The 19,550-nt window shown below is 40.9% G+C and overlaps 2 protein-coding genes across 3 annotated transcripts in view; both read right to left on the bottom strand.

The window, feature by feature from the left end:
- LOC125298497 (cytochrome P450 3A27-like) overlaps window positions 1-10,710 on the bottom strand; it is a 30,264-nt gene extending 19,554 nt beyond the window's left edge. The window contains exons 1-5 of one of the 2 annotated variants that reach the window (XM_048249262.1): window positions 10,576-10,710; window positions 10,368-10,461; window positions 10,093-10,145; window positions 2,217-2,316; window positions 1,976-2,089 (exon numbers count right to left, since the gene is read on the bottom strand). In XM_048249262.1, coding sequence (XP_048105219.1) covers window positions 1,976-2,089; window positions 2,217-2,316; window positions 10,093-10,145; window positions 10,368-10,461; window positions 10,576-10,649 — 435 coding nt within the window. In that variant the 5' untranslated portion in view covers window positions 10,650-10,710. Of the gene's footprint in view, window positions 1-1,975; window positions 2,090-2,216; window positions 2,317-10,092; window positions 10,146-10,367; window positions 10,462-10,575 lie in introns of those variants that run through there. The other variant, XM_048249263.1, reaches the window with a different exon arrangement.
- Window positions 10,711-12,416: 1,706 nt separating this feature from the next.
- gpank1 (G patch domain and ankyrin repeats 1) lies at window positions 12,417-18,060 on the bottom strand. Its single transcript, XM_048249273.1, has 4 exons — window positions 17,831-18,060; window positions 16,716-17,511; window positions 15,917-16,130; window positions 12,417-13,743 (listed from the first exon to the last, which is right to left on the bottom strand). The coding sequence occupies exons 2-4, from the start codon at window positions 17,411-17,413 to the stop codon at window positions 13,498-13,500; spliced, it is 1,158 nt and encodes a 385-aa protein (XP_048105230.1). The 5' UTR covers window positions 17,414-17,511; window positions 17,831-18,060; the 3' UTR covers window positions 12,417-13,497.
- Between the last annotated feature and the right edge of the window lie 1,490 nt (window positions 18,061-19,550).

Here is a 19,550-nt window from a genome sequence, read left to right as displayed (position 1 = left end):
GCGGGCGGGTATAATAATAGCCCATCCGCGCATCTCTAACACACACAAATACATACATACACATATTCACACACACAGACACACACACTCACAGACATACACACACACACACACATACACATATTCACACACACAGACATACACACACACTCACACAAATATACACACTCACACACACAGATACACATACATACACACTCACACATACACACACACACAAATACATACATACACACACAAATACACACACACACTGATATACACTCACATACACAGATATACACACTCAGACATACACAGACATACACACTCACACACACAGATATACACACTCACACACACACACAAATACACACACAGATATATACTCACACACACTGATATACACACTCAGACTCACACAGACACAAACACACACACACAGACATACACACTCAAGGGGACTTCACATTGCACGCGATTTTTCATATTTACTATTGCCATTGGTCTCAGTGTTCATATCAGTTCAGTTTGAAAAGTCCTGTCAGAATACCTTTATTTTAACAAAAAAGCTTTTATTGAGTATACGCATATAAACTCACTTTTTCATCTACTTTTCTACATTTTAAAAAAAAAAAATAATTATTGATTACTTCAAAGGGTTGCTAATAACACAAGATTTGCATATTTGCATGTCTGGGGAAAATTAACCTTAAATGGGTTAATTAAAGTTACTTTTCTCGTGAACTGTATACCACAGCAACTAGCGGCTAACATTGTTTAAAAACTCAGAAAAAGCTATTCCGTGTGATGTGATACATGTAATGTATGTGTGATGAGTATAGCTACTTCGCGAGTAGTTCAACAGAGAAGAATGGGTGAATTTGGACGCACTTTCTTTCTTGCTGTGCGCTGTCACTTTCTGCACTGCAAGACTAAATGCGCTGTAAATGCTAAGATTATTTTGACAGGCCATAGGCTAAATAAAAATTGCTATTAGTGGGATGCAAAGCAGAATATTTCTAAAGAAAGAAGGGGGCACCAAGGCCACAGTGGCCTGTGTGAACCTCTGATTTTCAAAGGGGCATCACGGCCAGCGCAAAGGGCAACGCTGGCCGTGGCCGTCGTGGCCACCGTGAAATTCCAACTCTGGCTCCGCCCCACAGGAAGTTGAATTTGAATTGGAATTAAATTCATGGCAATTCAAAGAAATTCCACATAGTCCCACAACAGAAATAATGTAGAATCTCATACTTGTAGTGTCAGGAAGGTTACTTTGGATATGTAGGCTAATTGGTATACAAGTAGTTCAAACTAATATTTTTAGAATACGTAATGCAGTCATATCTGGCACATACTGTAAAGCTTCATTGTTAAAAACCACACTTATTATTATTATTATATGAATTTCTTTGAATTTAATTGAATTTCAATTTTACTTCCTTTAATTCAAATTTGAATTGCAATTCTAGATCCTGTTTTTGACCTCAATTGAAATTCAATTAAATTCTGAATTTTGCACAACTCTGGTACTTTAAAGGTGCCATGTGTAATGTCCTCCAAAAAATCAATTCATCCTCCACATTCCATAAAAAATGGGGGCAGTATACCTCCAGAAAGTAAGATGGTCTACCCTAGAGTAACAACCGGGAAACGTGTCTTGCAGTTTGGCTGGCGGTTATGTTGCCCGCATACTGCCTCCCATGGCCGAAACTGGTATTATGACACCTGCTGTGGCTAGTAATTTAGCATGCTAATTCAGGTTGATATATCTGCAGCACTATACCTTGTCATTTTTTTAATGACATAATCACCCTTATTTCTTCTTATTCTTTTGATGCGTGTAGCTCATTTTTTGGATATTTTTACCTCAATTCTTACACATGGCACCTTTAACAACATATCAGTTACATTAATGCATGACAACTCAGTAATACTCATAATTGTGTATGTGTGTGTGTGTGTGTGTGTGTGTGTCTGATAAGGAGATACACACCTCCTTCAGGCGGCCACTGGTGAAAGATGGAGACAGTACACTACGGATCCTTCTCCAATGTTCATTCTCGGCTATGCCTACAGCGTCATACAGCTCTCCATTGAGGCCGACATTCTGTAACAAAGCAAACTCAGATTTAGACCCACTTTATTCAATACTTGCATCACTGTCTTTTGTTAACTTATTTGTTAAGTTTATTAAGTGCATATTTTCTGCATATGAGATGTGTTTTCAGCTGTACCCTTCTGTTGGTGAAATATGAGTAGCACTCCTTGACCAGGACAGTTTTGATCAACTCTGTGTCCATGATACAAAGAATAGGCTGCCGACCCTCAAAAATTCTAGAGACAGCACAAAACAAACTTTATTTTTATAAATTATATACACCTACAATACATGACACTTATTGTTCAATTCCATTCCATCACACTTTTGTTTTTATTATTATTACTTATTAGGGCCCGAGCACCGAAGGGCGCAAGGCCCTATTGTTTTTGTAAGGATTATTATTATTATTATGACTGCCGCGCAGCGAAGCGGCGGTCATATAGGTTTAGTCAGATTTTTTTTTCTTTTTCTTTTTTTCTTTTTTTTCTTTTTCGCATGCCCAAATTTCCGTCAATGATTCCCGGGACACTGAAAGACCGGGGTACACGAAACTTGGTGGACATGTAACCCCACATGGATAGCATGGAACCATCGTTTTTCGTTTTGATCTGTAGCCCCCCCGCTGAATTGGACCCCCCGAAAGGAGGGTAGGGCAGACACAGTTTTCTGTGAATATCTCGAAAACCGGAGGGTTTAGGAGGACCATCTTTTTTTTGTATGTTGATCTCAAGGGGCCTTGTCAACCCATTCCATAACCACTCATTTCATGTATAGCGCCACCTAGTTAAACACAAAAAAGTAAAAATGAGGTGGTGTAATTGAAGGTATCTGTGACCTAACATAGTCAAAACTGCTCGAAATTGGAAGTGTAGGATCATTATGACACCCTCTGTATGCACGCCAAGTTTTGTGGAATTCCGTTCATGGGGGGCCACACAATAAATTAATTTATGTTACTATACACCAACTGGCCTGTAGGTGGCCGGAGACAGTTTTCTGTGAATATCTCGAGAACCGTAGGGCCTAGGAGGTCCACCTTTTTTTTGTATGTTAGTCTTAAGGGGGCATGTCAACCCATCCCATTACCACTTATTTCATGTATAGCGCCACCTAGTTAAAAATTAAAAAGCAAAAAATTAGGTGTTTTCCTCTCAATATCTCTGGCTGACAAGGTCAAAACTGCACGAAATTAAAAGTGTAGGATCATTATGACACCCTCTGAATGCATGCCACGTTTTGTGTACTTTCGTTCATGGGGGGCCTTACAATAAAATAATTTATGTGTACATTTAGTGACGTACACCAACAAGGATTCCCCGGACACTGAAAGACCGGGTACACAAAACTTGGTGGGCATGTACCCCCACATGGATAGCATGGAACCGTCATTTTTTCGTTTTCATCTGCAGCCCCCCCGCTGGACTGGACCCCCCGAAAGGAGGGTAGGGCAGACACAGTTCTCTGTGAATCTTTTATGGTATGTTGGTCTCAAGGGCCCACATCAACCTGGCTCATAATCACTCATTTGTGATTTGCCCCCCCCCCCCGGTAAAAAATGAAAATCAGTAGGATTAAAAGAAAGCCAAAATAAATATTCATCATCATCATCATGGCTGCATTTTCAGTATTGGCGAGAAGTAGTCGTTTGTCCACTAGATGGCGATCGTTGCAGTGAGGCGTAATTTTGTTGGAAGTTAAAAGTGGGTTGGAAAAACAATGGACGCTTCATACAAGGACTGTAATTTACCGCAGCGAACATCTAATAAGGATAGGACGATGTTCACATGAAGTGTAATTCCCATTTCTTCTTGAAGCCGAAATAAATCTGAGGATGTTTATCGGACATGCTTGGTTTTTACTGCAGGTACGTTAATCTTGTAATATCAATAAGGACCTAGGTAATGTTACCGTTAGCGTTGGTTGAGTGATGGAGGCATTTGATTTATTGCATTTGTAGAAAACTATAAATGCGGTTATACCAAGCAAATGTATAGCAGCACTGTTTGTATCTTTCGACTGTCATTTATTGCACGTGCTACAAAATCATTCTGTGCAATGGAAGATTTACCAACGTTACACCGGTCTGATACAGTTTTGTACGACGGAGTATTAGGGCCACACATGAAGAGAAAAAAATATTTTTGCCATGGCGAGATTAAACTCGACATGTTGACTTTAAAGTCGACATGTCGACATTAAACTCGACATTTCGAGAATAAAGTTTAATGTCGACTTTAATCTCGACGTGTTATGCTGACATTAAACTCGCAATAGGCCCTACTGTTTAAACATCAGTTTAAGCTATGTAGCCTACACTAATACACAATATGTTACATGAAAAATGGGCTTCAAATAGGTGTTATTTCAGATAGATTGCAGATATTCAGATAGATTGCGTCTTGTCTTTTAACTATCATTGCCGCCATCGTGAAGTGCTGTCTCAAGGTTATGGAAATACTATGCCATTTAGGCTAAATAGCTAGAAAAATATATGTATCCAATGATATAATGTTTCTATACAAAATGTTATTTCACTCTGTTTTACGTGGTTAAGGCTACTGCACATCCAAATAACTGCCCTTCATGACCCACGGGCGTCACTCTCCATAGGATAACATGGCAAAACTAATTTTTCTAAAACTGCTTTTCCATGTCTCACCTGCAATACGTAGCCTATTGGAGGCTAGAAACACAGGTATAGCCTAAGCATATATACTATTTTGATCCTGTGAGAGAATATGTGTGCATGCACTTCATTTATGCACTTTGTGTGCATATGTGCAAGTAGGCTACTAGCCTACATGGGGTGGTCGGAGGACAGCTTCATTAGATCCCTCCATAGACATTCAGCAATGGGCTGTTTTGCATCCATTACAAACAAACAACGGAAAGTCTAGGATTGGGGAGAGCTAGTATGCCTCTAGTGCATAAGCATGAAGTTGAACATTTAGATGCAACAACTAAATGTTAAGAACAACACTTTAATAATAGGCTATGACGTTTAGGCTACTTTTGACCATCGCATTTATCGCCTGTAACTCCGTGATAAGGACCTAACAGCAAAGTATTTGTCTGAGCAACGTAGGTTAATATGTTCTATGTTTTGTCCACATGATATAGGCCTATGTCTAATCATTGTTGCACTCGAACACTCTGAATCATTGTTGCACTTGTTGCATTGTTTCATTCGGGTCCACCCTTTCAATGCGTCCCAAGCGGTCGTTCTCTCTCCAAACTAACTTTATTCTCAAAATGTTGAGTTTAAAAGTCGACACGTCGAGATTAAAGTCGACATAATATTTCAACTTTATTCTCGAAATGTTGAGTTTAATGTCGACATGGCGACATTAAAGTCTATCGTCCAAGATTAAAATCGATATTACATTTCAACTTTATTCTCGAAATGTCGAGTTTAATGTTGACATGGCGACTTTAAAGTCGACATGTTGAGTTTAATCTCGTCATGGCAAAAATATTTTTTTCCTTCATGTGTGGCCCTAATACTCCGTCGTAGTTTTGCCTATACATGCGTGAGACTGAGACGCCTGTTTATTTTGTTTTAAAGTGCGTGCAGGGGTGTGAGGGGAATCGATGTGCTTTGATTACAGCTTGGTAGTTGTAGTCTGTGAAATTAAAAAGCACGTGTGTGTGAAGTATCCAAACAATGACACCTTCATTTCATTATGGCTGCTTTAGCAAAACACCTTAAGCTACTGTGTAGTGGGTCCCATTTAGAAGTGGCTACTTCATTCGCTCCTTGACTCATGGAGCTGCGTGAATGTTATTACAACTTTTAAGCCACGATATGACAGTTTAAGTCCGCTTGATACTGTAAGGCGTAAGCCATTGGTTTCAAAGGAGATTTTATTTGTGTCGCCAGCATAGCCTATTGACAATTTATGTTGTAAATAGGCCTACCTTATAATCCTACCTGTAGCTTAGGGAAGCTAACAGCTTTCTATTAGGATCTAGTTTGTTAGTTACCGCTTTGTCATAACTCCCTGATGCATTTTTGCATTTAGAATAGCCAGAGCGTATATCTCAATCGGAAAATTAAACAATATCGGGTGCCTATGGACTAGGCTGGGTGAACCCAGCCTGATCTGCCCGCTATTTATTTTTTGATTTCTTAAAAGATTGAGCTTGGTCTGACGAAAGCCAGACTAGCCATGGACCTCAGTTAAACAATGCAAGGGAACATGAATCAGCCTATATTTGCACTAACAATAACGGACAAAAGCTCTTCAACTTTGGCCCGTTAAAATGTGTATGAACAGTCTAGCGACGCATTTCATCAAGGCCCATTTGGACATGTCAGTTATTTGCACCACTGGTTAGATGTAAAACAGCATTTTGTTTCAGACTAGGCTACTGTTACTTAATTTGTGCATTAACAATAACGTTTCAGACTACTGTTACTTAATTTGTGCATTGACAATAAAGTATTACATGAACTAAAGATGACTAAAATCTTATGTAGAAGAAGAAACATTCACAAAAAATCCATCCATCCAAAAATGACCTTTGTTTTTGATAGCTGTTGAAAACGGCATGGAACTGACAGAGATGTTTTTGTTTAAAAATACATAAAAAAAAAAATAAATAAATAAATAAATAAATAAATAAATAAATAACATTATGCTGATACCTTTTGCTTTTCCCAAATACAATGTAGCCTACAGGTGTAAGTGACCTTTCATCAATCCAGTTGCAATGGATGAACTGTGATGAACTGCCCTACTTGTGATTGTTTAGAGATTTTAAAGGTTTTATAACAATTCTACATCTTCTTTGGCTATTCTACAATCTATTCACCTTTTCAGCACCAGTAGGGTACTTTCTGTGCAGCCGCACACACACACTCAGGCATGCCAAACAAGCATACACAAAAGTTTCAAGAGTGGGGGATGGAGTAAAATATGGAGACAAATTGAAGTGTGATTTATTTTCGCGGAACGGATGTACAGGACTGAGCGGTGGTCATATTTTGTACCGCTATGCGGTACATCTAGTTATTATTATTTTTCACTATTATTATTATTATACTTTTTTGCTTTCCTGTTTTTGAGGTAGTTAACATGGTCGAAAACTCTTGAAATTTGGCACACACATCAGGTGTCACAGTTAGGTACTTGAGCTTGACCCCGGGTGTGGCCCAGGGACTCGCTAGCGCCCCCTTAGGTGACTGATCCCGTGGTGGGCATATACTTTCAGCTACACACACCAAATTTGGTAGGTGTCTGTATATCCCCGAGATGAACAACTTTTTACAATGCATTACCCACGCCCAACAGGAAGTGATGTATTCGGGATTTTGTGCAGACTAATATGTGATGAAATATGTGATGAATCATGATGCCAAAAGAGGTGCTTCCCATTAGTGAAAACGCAGGAAATTTGGCACACACATCAAGTGGTACAGTGAATAGACAGGGATAAAAGCTTGGCACTGGGCGTTGCCCAGGAACTCCATAGCGCCCCCTTATGTCACTGTGACTTGTGGTTGGCATATAGTTTTAGATACACACACCAAATTTGGTGGGTATATAAACTCCCAAAAACAAACAACTTTTGTATTAACATACCATTAGCCACGCCCACAGGAAGTGAGGTAATTGAGATTTTGTGCGTTGTGGACATACTCCTCCTAGACGGTTGATCCGATTCATGTGAAAGTCGGTATACATGATGCCAATATGCTTCTGATTCTAAATTGTGTGAAGCTTTTTTTGATATGTTGTAATTTGACGAAATGGTGAAACTATGAATTTTAATACCCTTCCACATAAACAATAAATGTGTCTTAATTCACCATGCATGGCTTGAAATGTTTTAAATTTCACAGGTTATTGAATACCATGATAATGACAATATTCACAAGCCCATAATCCATATTTGGCATAGCGCCACCCACTGGCAACAAAAGGAATGACAAGAACACTGATGTCACATGATAGATTTGAACGTACTCCTCCTAGACGGTTTGTCAGATTCATGTGAAATTTGGCAAATATGATGGCAAGATGACACTGATGTTAAATTGTGAAGGGATTTTTGATATGTTGTAATATTTTATGATTTTAATATCTTGCACATAAACAGGAAATGTGTCATAAAGTCAACGTGCATTGAATGAACAGTCTGAAACTTCTCAGGTTCATAGATATTATGATTATGAGAATAATCAGAAATGCTATTGGCCTGCCTGGCATAGCACCACCACCTGGCCAAACAGGAAATGTGTCAGAATGGGCAATGCCTTAACTGATTTATTTGAAACCTAGTAGGTATACAATATTGGAAATCATTATTGTGATGATGTGCACATATGTCATTCAGATGGCTAGCATAGCGCCACCATCTGGCCAAGCATGAAATGTGCCAGAAATGTTCTATGCTTTGAATGAATGGTCTGAAACTTAACAGGTTAATAGATATTATGATTATGATACCCAGACACCCAATGGGCCTGCCTGGCATAGTGCCACCACCTGGCCAAGCAGGACATGTGCCAGAAATTGTTAATGGCTTAACTTATTAATATGAAGCTTGGTAGGTATAACATATTGGAAATCATTATTGTGATGATATTCACATGTGTAATTCAGATGCCTGGCATAGTGCCACCATCTGGCCAAGCATGACATGTGCCAGAAATGTTCTATAATTTGAATGAATGGTCTGAAACTTAACAGGTTAATAGATATATGATTATGATGATATCCAGACACCTAATGGGCCTGCCTGGCATAGCGCCACCACCTGGCCAAGCGAGAAATGTGCCAGAAATGGGCAATGCCTTAACTGTTTGATCTCAAACTTTATAAAACATTGGATATCAATATTCTGATGATATTAACATGTGTAATTCCCATGCCTAGCATAGCGCCACCATCTGGACAAGCAGGAAGTGTGTCAGAAATGTTCTATGCTTTGAATGAATGGTCTGAAACTTCTCAGGTTAATAAATATTATGATTATGATGACATCCAGCCACCCAATAGCCCTGCCTGGCATAGCGCCCCCACCTGGCCAAGCAAGAAAATGTGCCAGAAAATAACATGCAACAACAAATAGCACACGCATCAAATATGTACATTTCACAAATGCACCGCGTCAGTGCTTTGTGGGATTCCGAAATGTCCCGGGTTGCGGACCGGAGGTGCTCGGGCCCGCCATTGCCGCTTGCGGCTATATTTGACTTTATTCCTACCCCTAGTTTACAAAAAATGATTTACAAAGTTTAGAAAATCTATGAAGCAAGTATTTTACTGTGCACAGCAATGCGTAGATTACAATCACATACTGCATCTGTCAACTATCATGATTTACTTTGGGCTATTACATGTTAAAAATGTAAAATCATAACAAAATCATAATTATAAGGTGACCTGACCATAACCTTCCTTTAATTTGTCAATTTCACTCTCTTTTCTTGCCATGCTGACCAGCTAAAATAATGCCAATTTCATTACTGTAACTAACAGCAGTTCTGCAGGATCATGATCTTCCTAGGGAGGTCCCCATAAAGGCGTTGGCTCACTCCGTACTAATCTAATGCACATTTCAAATGAAAGCTGACTGTAACGGCAGGTCCACATTGTCATGACAACCATGGTTGGTTTTACTGAAGTCTAGTCTAGTCTACTTGTAACGTTGTCAGAGTGAACTTAAGATGAACATCCCTGAACTTTACATTTCCTAAGGCCATGTGACCGGCAATGTGATAACAACAAGAGCAGGTGTAACTGTGCTCAACAACTCTTCCACTGGCCAATCATTTCAAGTTGGTTCAGTCTTCAAATTAATGCCTGCTGTTTATTTTGCACATTCGTTTTGTGATCTAGATTGTTGTTAGGTAAAAAAAACCTGAAAAAAACCCACTGACACCTTTTAATTACCATAACATACAGTATATCGTTCACACGTCATAACTCAAAATACTTTTACATTCTTTAAAATACTTTTGAGACTGGATGTGTGTTGTGTATAATTAATGAGTTTCTTACCCCCACATCTTCCCATACTTCTTGAAACATTCCATGTCAAAATGGTGGAGTCCCTAAAGTAAGAGAACACTGGTGAACAAATGTGCATTTTAGCCGGTCAATGCCTACGGAGCCCTATATATTTTTATTTTTTTTCACACACACTAGAAATTAAAAAGAAAATGCCAGTCTTTTGAGTTGAGTTTTGATTCTGTAAAATCTCCTTTTGACTTAACAGTAGGTCTGCAACTTAACTGAGAGGTGACATTTAGGCTCAATACATAACACAGACCAACCTTTCCGTAGTTGAGCATATTTCCGAAAAAAAGCACTGGCTTTGGACCAGGGACCCCTAATTTCTTGAAGATTCCATAAGGCCAGTATCCATACCTATGACAAAAAAAAAGTCAAACAGTTCCCAGTCTTTTCTAATCTTGGATAGCTTTTAGGGTTGCATTTCTATGATCAATAATGTTCTGTGGACTTAATCTTAGTTCAACTTACAACAACAACAGTCCCAGGAACAGTAGGAGCAGCGTCCATGTCTGTGTTGATAAAAAGGACAGGTAGCTCAACATCTTCGAAGCTTCAAGAGCAGGCTTTCCTAGACTGTGTGAATGTCACTGGTTTGTGGAATATCACGCTCAGAGCTGTAGTGCTTTGACACAAATACCAACCCACACTCGTAAATCATTAACATGTAAAAGAACGTTGTGTCCGCACACCATAAACTGCTCCTTAGCGTTGTTAACTCTGCTGTTACTGTGACTGAAGGGACCCAGATGACACTGTGGTGGCAGAATGGGAGAGTGAACTAAGCTCCAGGCTTCCTGCTGGTCCAAGGACTCCCTTTAGAGGTATAAGCACCTTTATTACGACTCACAAAAAAGAAATGCATCCATAGACACATACTGCAGATTAGTGGAGAAAGATGTTTCCCTCCTGTTGAGTAAAAAGAGGGAATATAAGGGGGCAAACAACTTGACTAAGGATTAGAGGATGGAACTGAACTCTATAAAAGACGACAAATCAGTGGTGATCCAGAGCGCAGATAAGGGCGGTGCTATTGTCATCATGAACCGGGCAGCATATGATGGGGAAATTCAGAGACAATTGAACAATACTACCTTCTATCATAAATTAAAACCGTAATCCTCACAGGAATTCAAACAGCGTATCAGAGGGAAGTTGGATTCCCTCCTAGAAAGTGGAGAAATTACAAAACAGGAACATGCTTTCATGGTAGTAGACTTTCCTGTCACTCCAGTTTTATATACTCTTCCCAAAATCCACAAAATCTACACAGATGTACCCCCGGGACGGCCCATTGTGGCAGCCATTGGGTCTCTAACAGAGAAAATTGCAGCATTCGTGGATTATTTTCTCCAACCACTTGTTACCTCTCTTCCATCCTATGTAAAGGACTCAATGGAGTTCATTAAAATGATTAAATTAACAGATGAACACTGCTTCTTAGTGACCATGGACATTGAGTCTCTTTACACCAACGTACCCTTTGAAGGGGGTCTCAAGGCAGTAGAATTCTTTTTAAATCAGCGCTCTATCTACACCCCAAGTACTTCCTGCATTGTGGACCTCATTGAAATTGTTCTCACATCTAGTTTTTTCCTCTCTGGCTCTGATTTTTACCTTCAGGTGTCAGGAACGAGCATGGGAGCCAAAATGGCCCCAAGGTTTGCACCCCTTTACTGTGAACTCCTTGAAAGGGAAATCATCCTGAACCAACTATGCAACCCACACCTACCCTCAATTTCCAACTGGAGGAGGTATATAGATTACATTTTTTTCATTTGGACAGGTTCTGAGGCCCAATTGAAACAATTTCATGAGTTTATCAACAACAGTCGCCATTTGAAATTCACAATGGAATATGACAAGCACAGGATGAACTTTTTAGACATCCTTGTCTACCGCAAAAGCACTGACAGGAACTCTATTCTTCATGGACAATCTTTTCACCCTATTCCACTCAAGAGGAGTCTGCCCTTGTCGCAGTTTAGTCGCGTTCGCCGGATCTGTAGTTCAGACAGTGATTTCCAAGCCCAGGCAGCAGATCTAGAAAAACGTTTTCAACAGAGACAATATAAACATGAATGGATTACACAAGCACGTAGTCGCTTTGAAAATGTGTCGCAAATTGATTGTCTCAGTAACACCAGATCCAGAACATCTGTGTCCAGAGTTAGTTGCACTGTCTAATACTCACCTCTTAAGATTTTGAATAAATCATTAAGAAACGTTGGCACATTATTGACTCTGATCCAGCACTTACATGTTTCACCACACCTCCTCGCATTGTGTACAAGAGAGCACCCAATCTCAAAAACATGTTGGTGAGAACTCCCACCATTGACTCCACCACATTTTTATTTATGACTATTCCTTTTGGGAATTACAGATGCAACTTCACATATAAAACCAGCATCTTTAATCACCCACGCACAGGAAAACCTTATGACATCAAAGGTGGGATCACCTGCAACACCAAGAACGTAATCTATTTGCTTAAGTGCCAGTGCGGCTTGGCCTACGTTGGTAAAACGACTAGACCACTGAAAACAAGAATCTCAGAACACAGATCAAATATTCGCAACCATGACACCAAAAGCCCAGTAGCGATGCACTTCACACAAGCCTCTCACAATGTATCCACTCTCAGATATTGTGGCATTGAACTGGTTAAACAGCCCTTCCGTGGAGAAAATGTTAATTGTCTGTTACTTAAGAGAGAAGCATTTTGGATCTACACCCTCGACACTTTAGCTCCAAAAGGGTTGAATGAAGACGTTGATTTGAACTGTTGTAACACACCTTAGTGGTATTCCTTACTAGCTCTGTATTTATATCTGTCCTTTCATGATGGAATTGCACTTTAACGTGATTGGATCATGGATGTATATATGGAGGTGTGTCTCCCCACTTATTTCATGTCTGATGAAGGGCTGGGGCCCGAAACGTCACATGTGGTGATATAGCCTACCAATAAAAAAAAAACGCTAAGGAGCAGATTCTGGTGTGCGGACTCAACATTATTTTACATGCTTGTGCTTTCCTGTACTCAACTCTTTGGATGTGCATACTGCACCCTTGAACTTTCATTGCCTCAACATGCCCTCAGTGGAGAGTTTACAGAATATATTTTGGTAATTCATCTCTATTGATAATAATATAATTTGTAAATAAGCAAACAACCACAAAATTTTATCAAAGTCAGTATATTTCACAAAACTATACACTCACTATATAAACCCTATATTAATCAAAAGGTATTTCTCCAACTGTATTGTGTTCATCTCATCACAGGTCTATTCATTGGCTGACTCATTCTCAAATGCAGTCTGTTGAAGTCCATTTTGATTTTCTCGGCATGAGTTACCTGGCTGCTTGCTCGTAACACACCCCTAGTCACAAGTCAATATTAAATGAAGTCCGGAAGTCTCTCTCCCAGCCCCGCTGCCTCTCCTCTCTCCTCCTCTGGGCTTTGGCGTTGAGCGTTGTCCCCTTCTCTCGTCTTTCCGTCGACTTAGTTGGCCGCTCCACTGCCTGAGCGTCCTTTGGCTGAAAGTGTGTCACCTTGGGGCGAGGGGTTGGTCCGTACCCCAATCCGGCCTGGTCCCGTTTCAGTATGGTGCGGACTGGCTGTCTTGGTCCCTGTTATTTTTTAGTTAAAGATGCATATTATCATATTATCAATCTGAAGCCATTATTTTGAATTACCCTGTCAAGACCCCTTACAATATTAGTGCACAAATCTAGGCAGCCCACACACACACACACACTTCATTTCTACAATGGGGGAACCTCTGTACACAGTAGCTGGTACATGGTTATGCAACACCTGCGATGACCAATGCAACACAAATCAGAGGTTACCTCAACATGCCCTCAAAGGAGAGTTTAGAATAATAATTTGATCATTTTAACTAGTTAACATATTCATCTCTCTTGACAATAATATAACTGCATAATTAAGCAAACCATCTCTTAATTTCTCCTATTCTTGACCTCTTCCACCATTTCCCACATTCACTCTTTCAAGAAAAAATAAATAAATCACTCTCCACTTCATTCAGTAAGCAAGACTATATTTCTCGAGAACAAAGGGGAAACAGCGCTGTGTGATGACTATATGTTCCACTGGCCAACCCAGAGGAGTCTGACATCGGTGAAAGCCCGTTTCCGCCACAAAAAAATTATGAGATATATAGTCAAACTTATGATAATATACTAAGTCTTAGTAATTAATGAGTATTTAAAATATATTTTATTTTAGTTAGTTAATTTTCAAAATGTAATATTGTAGGTCTATCTGAGTAATTTATATAACTTTCCAACTCACTTGACTCCTTAACCGTAGCCTGCACAATATTGTTACATTTGCGGTTCGTTGCCAGTTCAATATCAAACAAAATCACCGATTTCCCTCCATTTCAGTCAATGAGAACACTTTAATTGTTATTGTTGATGTGTGCGCTTGCTGTAGGCTAGATAAGGAAAATGTCAAAAAGAAAAGTTTCCATCTGAAGACTGATTCTGAAAACGCAAAATGAAGTGCCCGTTATATATAGCACACTGCAACGAGTTAGTATTGCTGTGTTAACCCTGTTCTGTTCCACTTGCATGTGAGAAATCTTTCTCACATATGAAAAATATAAAGACAAACCTGCGCTCAAGTTTAAGGGCAATTCCATGCAAAACTGTCACATCCATAACAGCAACACAATGCCATGGTATTTAGTTGGCATTAAATTATGACAGCCTCAATTCTTGCATGAAACTTCACCTCACTGAATATGAGCCAGCCAGACTCCAAGGCAATCACCAAATCTAACCTCTGGTAGGCCTAACGTTCAATTTCGCCAATGACATGTCAACGAAAATTGAGTGTTGTGTTGTTAACTATGATGTTACTTTGCATACCAAAGGACACTGGGAAAATAGGGGACGTGGTGTTTAGCCTACATGGGAAGGCCTATACTTCTGTCATTCCACTTTACATTTCAAGTTACTTGCACATTACTTTTAAAACTAGTAGAAAATGTTAAAAAATCCTCTGATGAATGAAAGTAACTGTACATTAAATATCTAAACTTTTTCTTGTAACCGTCTTTATGTGGCTCTTCTGAGATTAAAAAGAAATACATTTGGTAAAAGTGGCTCTCCAGGCAAAAAATAAATTTGGTAAAAGTGGCTCTCCTGGCAAAAAAGGTTCCCGACCCCTGCTCTAGTATAATAACATACATACATACTTATATGAAAGTACTGTATAAAATGATACACTGTGTGTAAAAGTATAATTTTACTGTATATGTTTACATGTATCTAGCTGAAGCGGTACGTGTTGCCTCTGACCCAGCATGTGTGGTCAAAATTAATCCAAGACAACTGGTGTGAGACTGCAGCTTTATTCACGACGCCGGGAGCATGTTACCCACATGAAATGTCAAAGTAACAAGCCCACACATCTGTGGGTGAAGCCAACTCTTATACCTTACCCCACACCCATGGAAAATCACAAGTTGTCACCCTCCATTAATCACTTAACCATCTAGTATTTTAACAGAGATAAGAAATGTTTACAACCCCACTTAACCATCTGGTGTTTTGACAAAGATAAGAAATGTTTATGACCCCCCCATCCTGAGGGTTACCCACAATTCGCTGACACAAGGGTTAATTTAACTAAACATTCTAACATAGGAGTTTCCGAAAACACAAGGGTCAGAGTAAGGAGATGACAATTAGATTTCACTACATGTATGTAAGGTATACTAAACATTCAATGAGAGACATATAAAATTTATCCCACACATGCGTGCCTTACCTGTCCCTCTGGCCCCAGGCCGGCTCCAGGGTTCCAGCCACTGCGGAGCATCATGCGGTAGCTGGCGCTGGACGGGGGTAGGCAGTAGTGCGGGGCTGCCGGCTGGCTAAGGCGGCCGCGGTTGAACTGGTGCAGTGTGGAGCTCTGGTGCCGTGCCTCCGACCCGCTGTAGAGGCTCTCGCACACCGAGCACCACTGGGGGGTCTGCTGAGCGCTGGAAGGGATGGGACGGGGGGGTTACAACAGCAGGAATGGGGCAGGTATATGATGGGGTAGCGGAATTACAACAGCAGGAGTGGGGCAGGTATATGATGGAGGTGGGGTGGTGAGTGGTTAAATGATATATGAAAAAGAGGTTGGAGAGGGCATATGATGAGGAGGGGATGGTGTGTGTGATGAGGAGGAGGAGGGTGTGTGTGATGAGGAGGAGGAGGGTGTGTGTGTGATGAGGAGGAGGGTGTGTGTGTGATGAGGAGGAGGGTGTGTGTGTGATGAGGAGGAGGGTGTGTGTATGATGAGGAGGAGGAGGGTGTGTGTGTGATGAGGAGGAGGGTGTGTGTGTGATGAGGAGGAGGGGGTGTGTATGATGAGGAGGAGAGGGTGTGTGTGATGAGGGGAGGGGGGGTTGGGGGGTGTAAGATAGCAGATGTATATGAAAGAAAGGGATAGTAGATGATGGTGGTGGAAAGATTGGGAGAGAAAGGAAATTTAGCTTCTTTATACAGTAATTTTCCATGTCTGTGTCTGAGTATAACGTGCGTACTGTACGTGGTGTTGAATCACTTGTGACCGCCCTTACCTGGTTCCCGCTGGCCTCTCGCCATTGCCCGACCCTGCCGTGCCGGCTCCGTGTCTGTCCAGCACTCTCATCACATCGTTGTGGCCGGCCTGCTCGGCCAGGTCGCGTGCGTCCCGCCCCTGCGTGTCCACCATCCCCACCCAAGAGGCCCCATGGTCCAGCAGCAGCCGCACGGCCTCCGCCCGGCCCGCATGGCTGGCGCACATCACCGCAGTCCAGTAGAACCCGTCGTGGAAGTTCACATCCACCTGCGGGCCCTTGAGAAGCTTGCGCAAGGTGGCGAGGTCCCCTTCCTGTGCGACACGAAGGAGCCTGTGTCCATCTTTCTCACTGCTGGAGCCTTGGGGCGGTTGCGGCCTTCGTCCCCCTTCGTCACCTCCTCTTCTCGCTCCTCCCCCACGACCGCTACCTCCTGCTTCTGCTGTTTCTCCTCTTCTTTCCTCACCTCTAATGTGATGTGGACCAACTCTCTGCCTCTGCTCTCCTAATCCCTTGTTTTTCTTGCCTCTTTTGCCTGAGTGTTCTCCTCTTGTTTCCTGGCCCTGCTCTTTTTCCGCAAGAAGGCTTCGGTAGAAGTTTCTGGCCTCGTCACCAGTGAGAGCCAAAGCGCTACGGTCTTCCTCCCCATCTCCTCTTTGTCTTCCACCTATCCATATCTGATCGTCTTTGGCAGGGGTGAAGAAGACGGAGGCACTCATGGCGAGTACGGAGAACTTAGTGACGTGAAATCAATGGGTCGCTACAGCAAATATTCTTAGTTGCTAACCGCTCAATCCTCTCTTCACAGTATTGAAACCTGTGCAGTGGTTGGAGAAATAAACAGGGAACACGGAAATGGATAGATTTAATCGTTCTGGCACACAGATAATATTGTCACTTACAATATGACCTAGCTAGCTTTCAACATCTCTGTATTAAATGTGAGGAAATGGCACATTGTGTCTAGTATTTCTCAGTGTATGTTACTGTAAACTCCAGGGCTTCTTCAGCGAAAAGGTGAATGTGTAGGCAACTTGTAAGACAGAAGATTTAGACTAATGTTCACGGAGGGAGGGAGAAAGGACAACAACAACAATAACAACAAAAAACACTGAAGATAGCTTAACTCAACTCACCATGCGTAAACTGTTGATTTACGTTTACCTCAGATATTTCATGCCACCAATCATGTTAAATAAAGACAGCGCCTATACTATACTGTACAGTGCGCCATCAGAAAATGTACAATGTACACACATATTCTGACATAAGTCAACAAATTTGGACACTTGTTAGCCAAGGTAGTTCCAGGTTAGCTTCATGGGTAGCTTACGTGTGGTCTTCTTCTTTGGTAGTTACCCAATAATACATCACCGCCACCCTATGGATGGAGTGTGCAGTTGCAATAACAGCAATCTGGTCAAGTTAATTTAATTAATTAATTTTAAGTAACAACATTGCACTTAGGTTCTTTACATAAAAATAAGAAAATATTAATAAGCTAAATAAAGAAAACAACAGACGAAAAATCTCAAAGTTAACAACAGCTGGGCCTAGTAATATACCCCAATATTAATGAACATAAAAACAAAAACGAAAGAAGATGATGTAAAACAACAGAGAGAAAAGGTAGAGGTGAAGGGATCAAAAGCTAGGGAGAAGAGGTAGGTCTTTAAAGATAGGCCTACTGATAGTGGGACAGGATTTGACATCAGGCTATTCCAGAGCTGCATGGGAGCAGAGGAAGCTCTTTCATCTTTAGATTTTAGGGAAGCAGAAGGAACACAAAGAAGATGCTGGAAAGATGATTGAAGAGGACTAGGGTGCAGGCTTGTGCAAAATTCCAGAACTGAATTGAAACTGGCTCTAAAATTCCAATTCAATTTTTGAATTTCACTTGCATTTCAATTGAGGTAGCAAACAGGAAGTTCCCTTGACAACAGTATTGACTTTCTTATTAAAAGTCAAAGATGAGTCTAAGAAAACACCTAGGTTCTTAACAACACTGTGATAGTTAACAGAGAGCCATGCTTTGTTGACAGCTATTTGGTGGTCCATAAATTATCACTTCTGTTTTATTGTCATTTAGCTGGAAAAAAAAATGTTAGCCATCAAATTCTTAATGTTATTGAGACAGAGGAAAAGGTTGCTCAACAAGCAGAAATTTTCAGGGGCCATAATTGCATATCATCTGCGTAGCAACACATTTTTTATTGATTAAAAGCATGGGAAGCATGTTTAAAGAGAATAATAGAGGCCCTACACCACACTTAATATGAGCAGATGATGAGGAAGCATTACCTTAATGCACTGAAAAAGATCTATCAGTTAAGATCTGAACCAATTTAACACACACCTTGCAGATCAACTTCAAAAAGGATCCTGCGGTGTAAGGTTGCCCGCTGGCTCTCTCTCTCTGCTGGAGGTTCTAAGCTAAAGCAGCATGACTAATGTCAACTACCACTGTACAGGTGCTGGTCATATAAATAGAATATCATCAAAAAGTTAATTTTGATCATAAAATACCAGCGCAACACTCACCTCCATCATCACAGGCTATCGTACCCCAACCATCACTGGATTTTGCACCCCTCCCCCACATGGCGATCACGAACAATGAGGTGACAACGACCTCAGTCAACAGCCATCAGTGTTAAGCAGAAGAGCCTGATCAGCTGGAGACTTCGCTCACTGCCTTGCACAACTGACAGACTGAGAAAGTAATTTGTCCCCAGGGCCATTGAACTGTTCAATGCCTCAGGAGAGATAGACTTCTCTGCATAGTCTGTCTGCCTCTTCACCCCCTCCATGTTACTGTCTGTCCATTAGCCACTTTTACCACTGTCTTTATGCCTC

The sequence above is a fragment of the Alosa alosa genome, chromosome 7, assembly GCF_017589495.1.
Source record: "Alosa alosa isolate M-15738 ecotype Scorff River chromosome 7, AALO_Geno_1.1, whole genome shotgun sequence".
Classification (NCBI taxonomy): domain Eukaryota; kingdom Metazoa; phylum Chordata; class Actinopteri; order Clupeiformes; family Clupeidae; genus Alosa; species Alosa alosa.
Note: the sequence above shows the minus strand (reverse complement) of the source record. Positions and strands in the feature narration are given on the sequence as shown.

Coding starts and splice junctions, on each gene's coding strand:
- gpank1 (XM_048249273.1), bottom strand. CDS start 17,413: ATGAGTGCCTCCGTCTTCTTCACCCCTGCCAAAGACGATCAGATATGG. Junction 16,131..16,715: donor GAGAGGCCAGCGGGAACCAG/GTAAGGGCGGTC, acceptor CATCCCTTCCAG/CGCTCAGCAGACCCCCCAGT. Junction 13,744..15,916: donor GCCTGGGGCCAGAGGGACAG/GTAAGGCACGCA, acceptor AAAAAATAACAG/GGACCAAGACAGCCAGTCCG.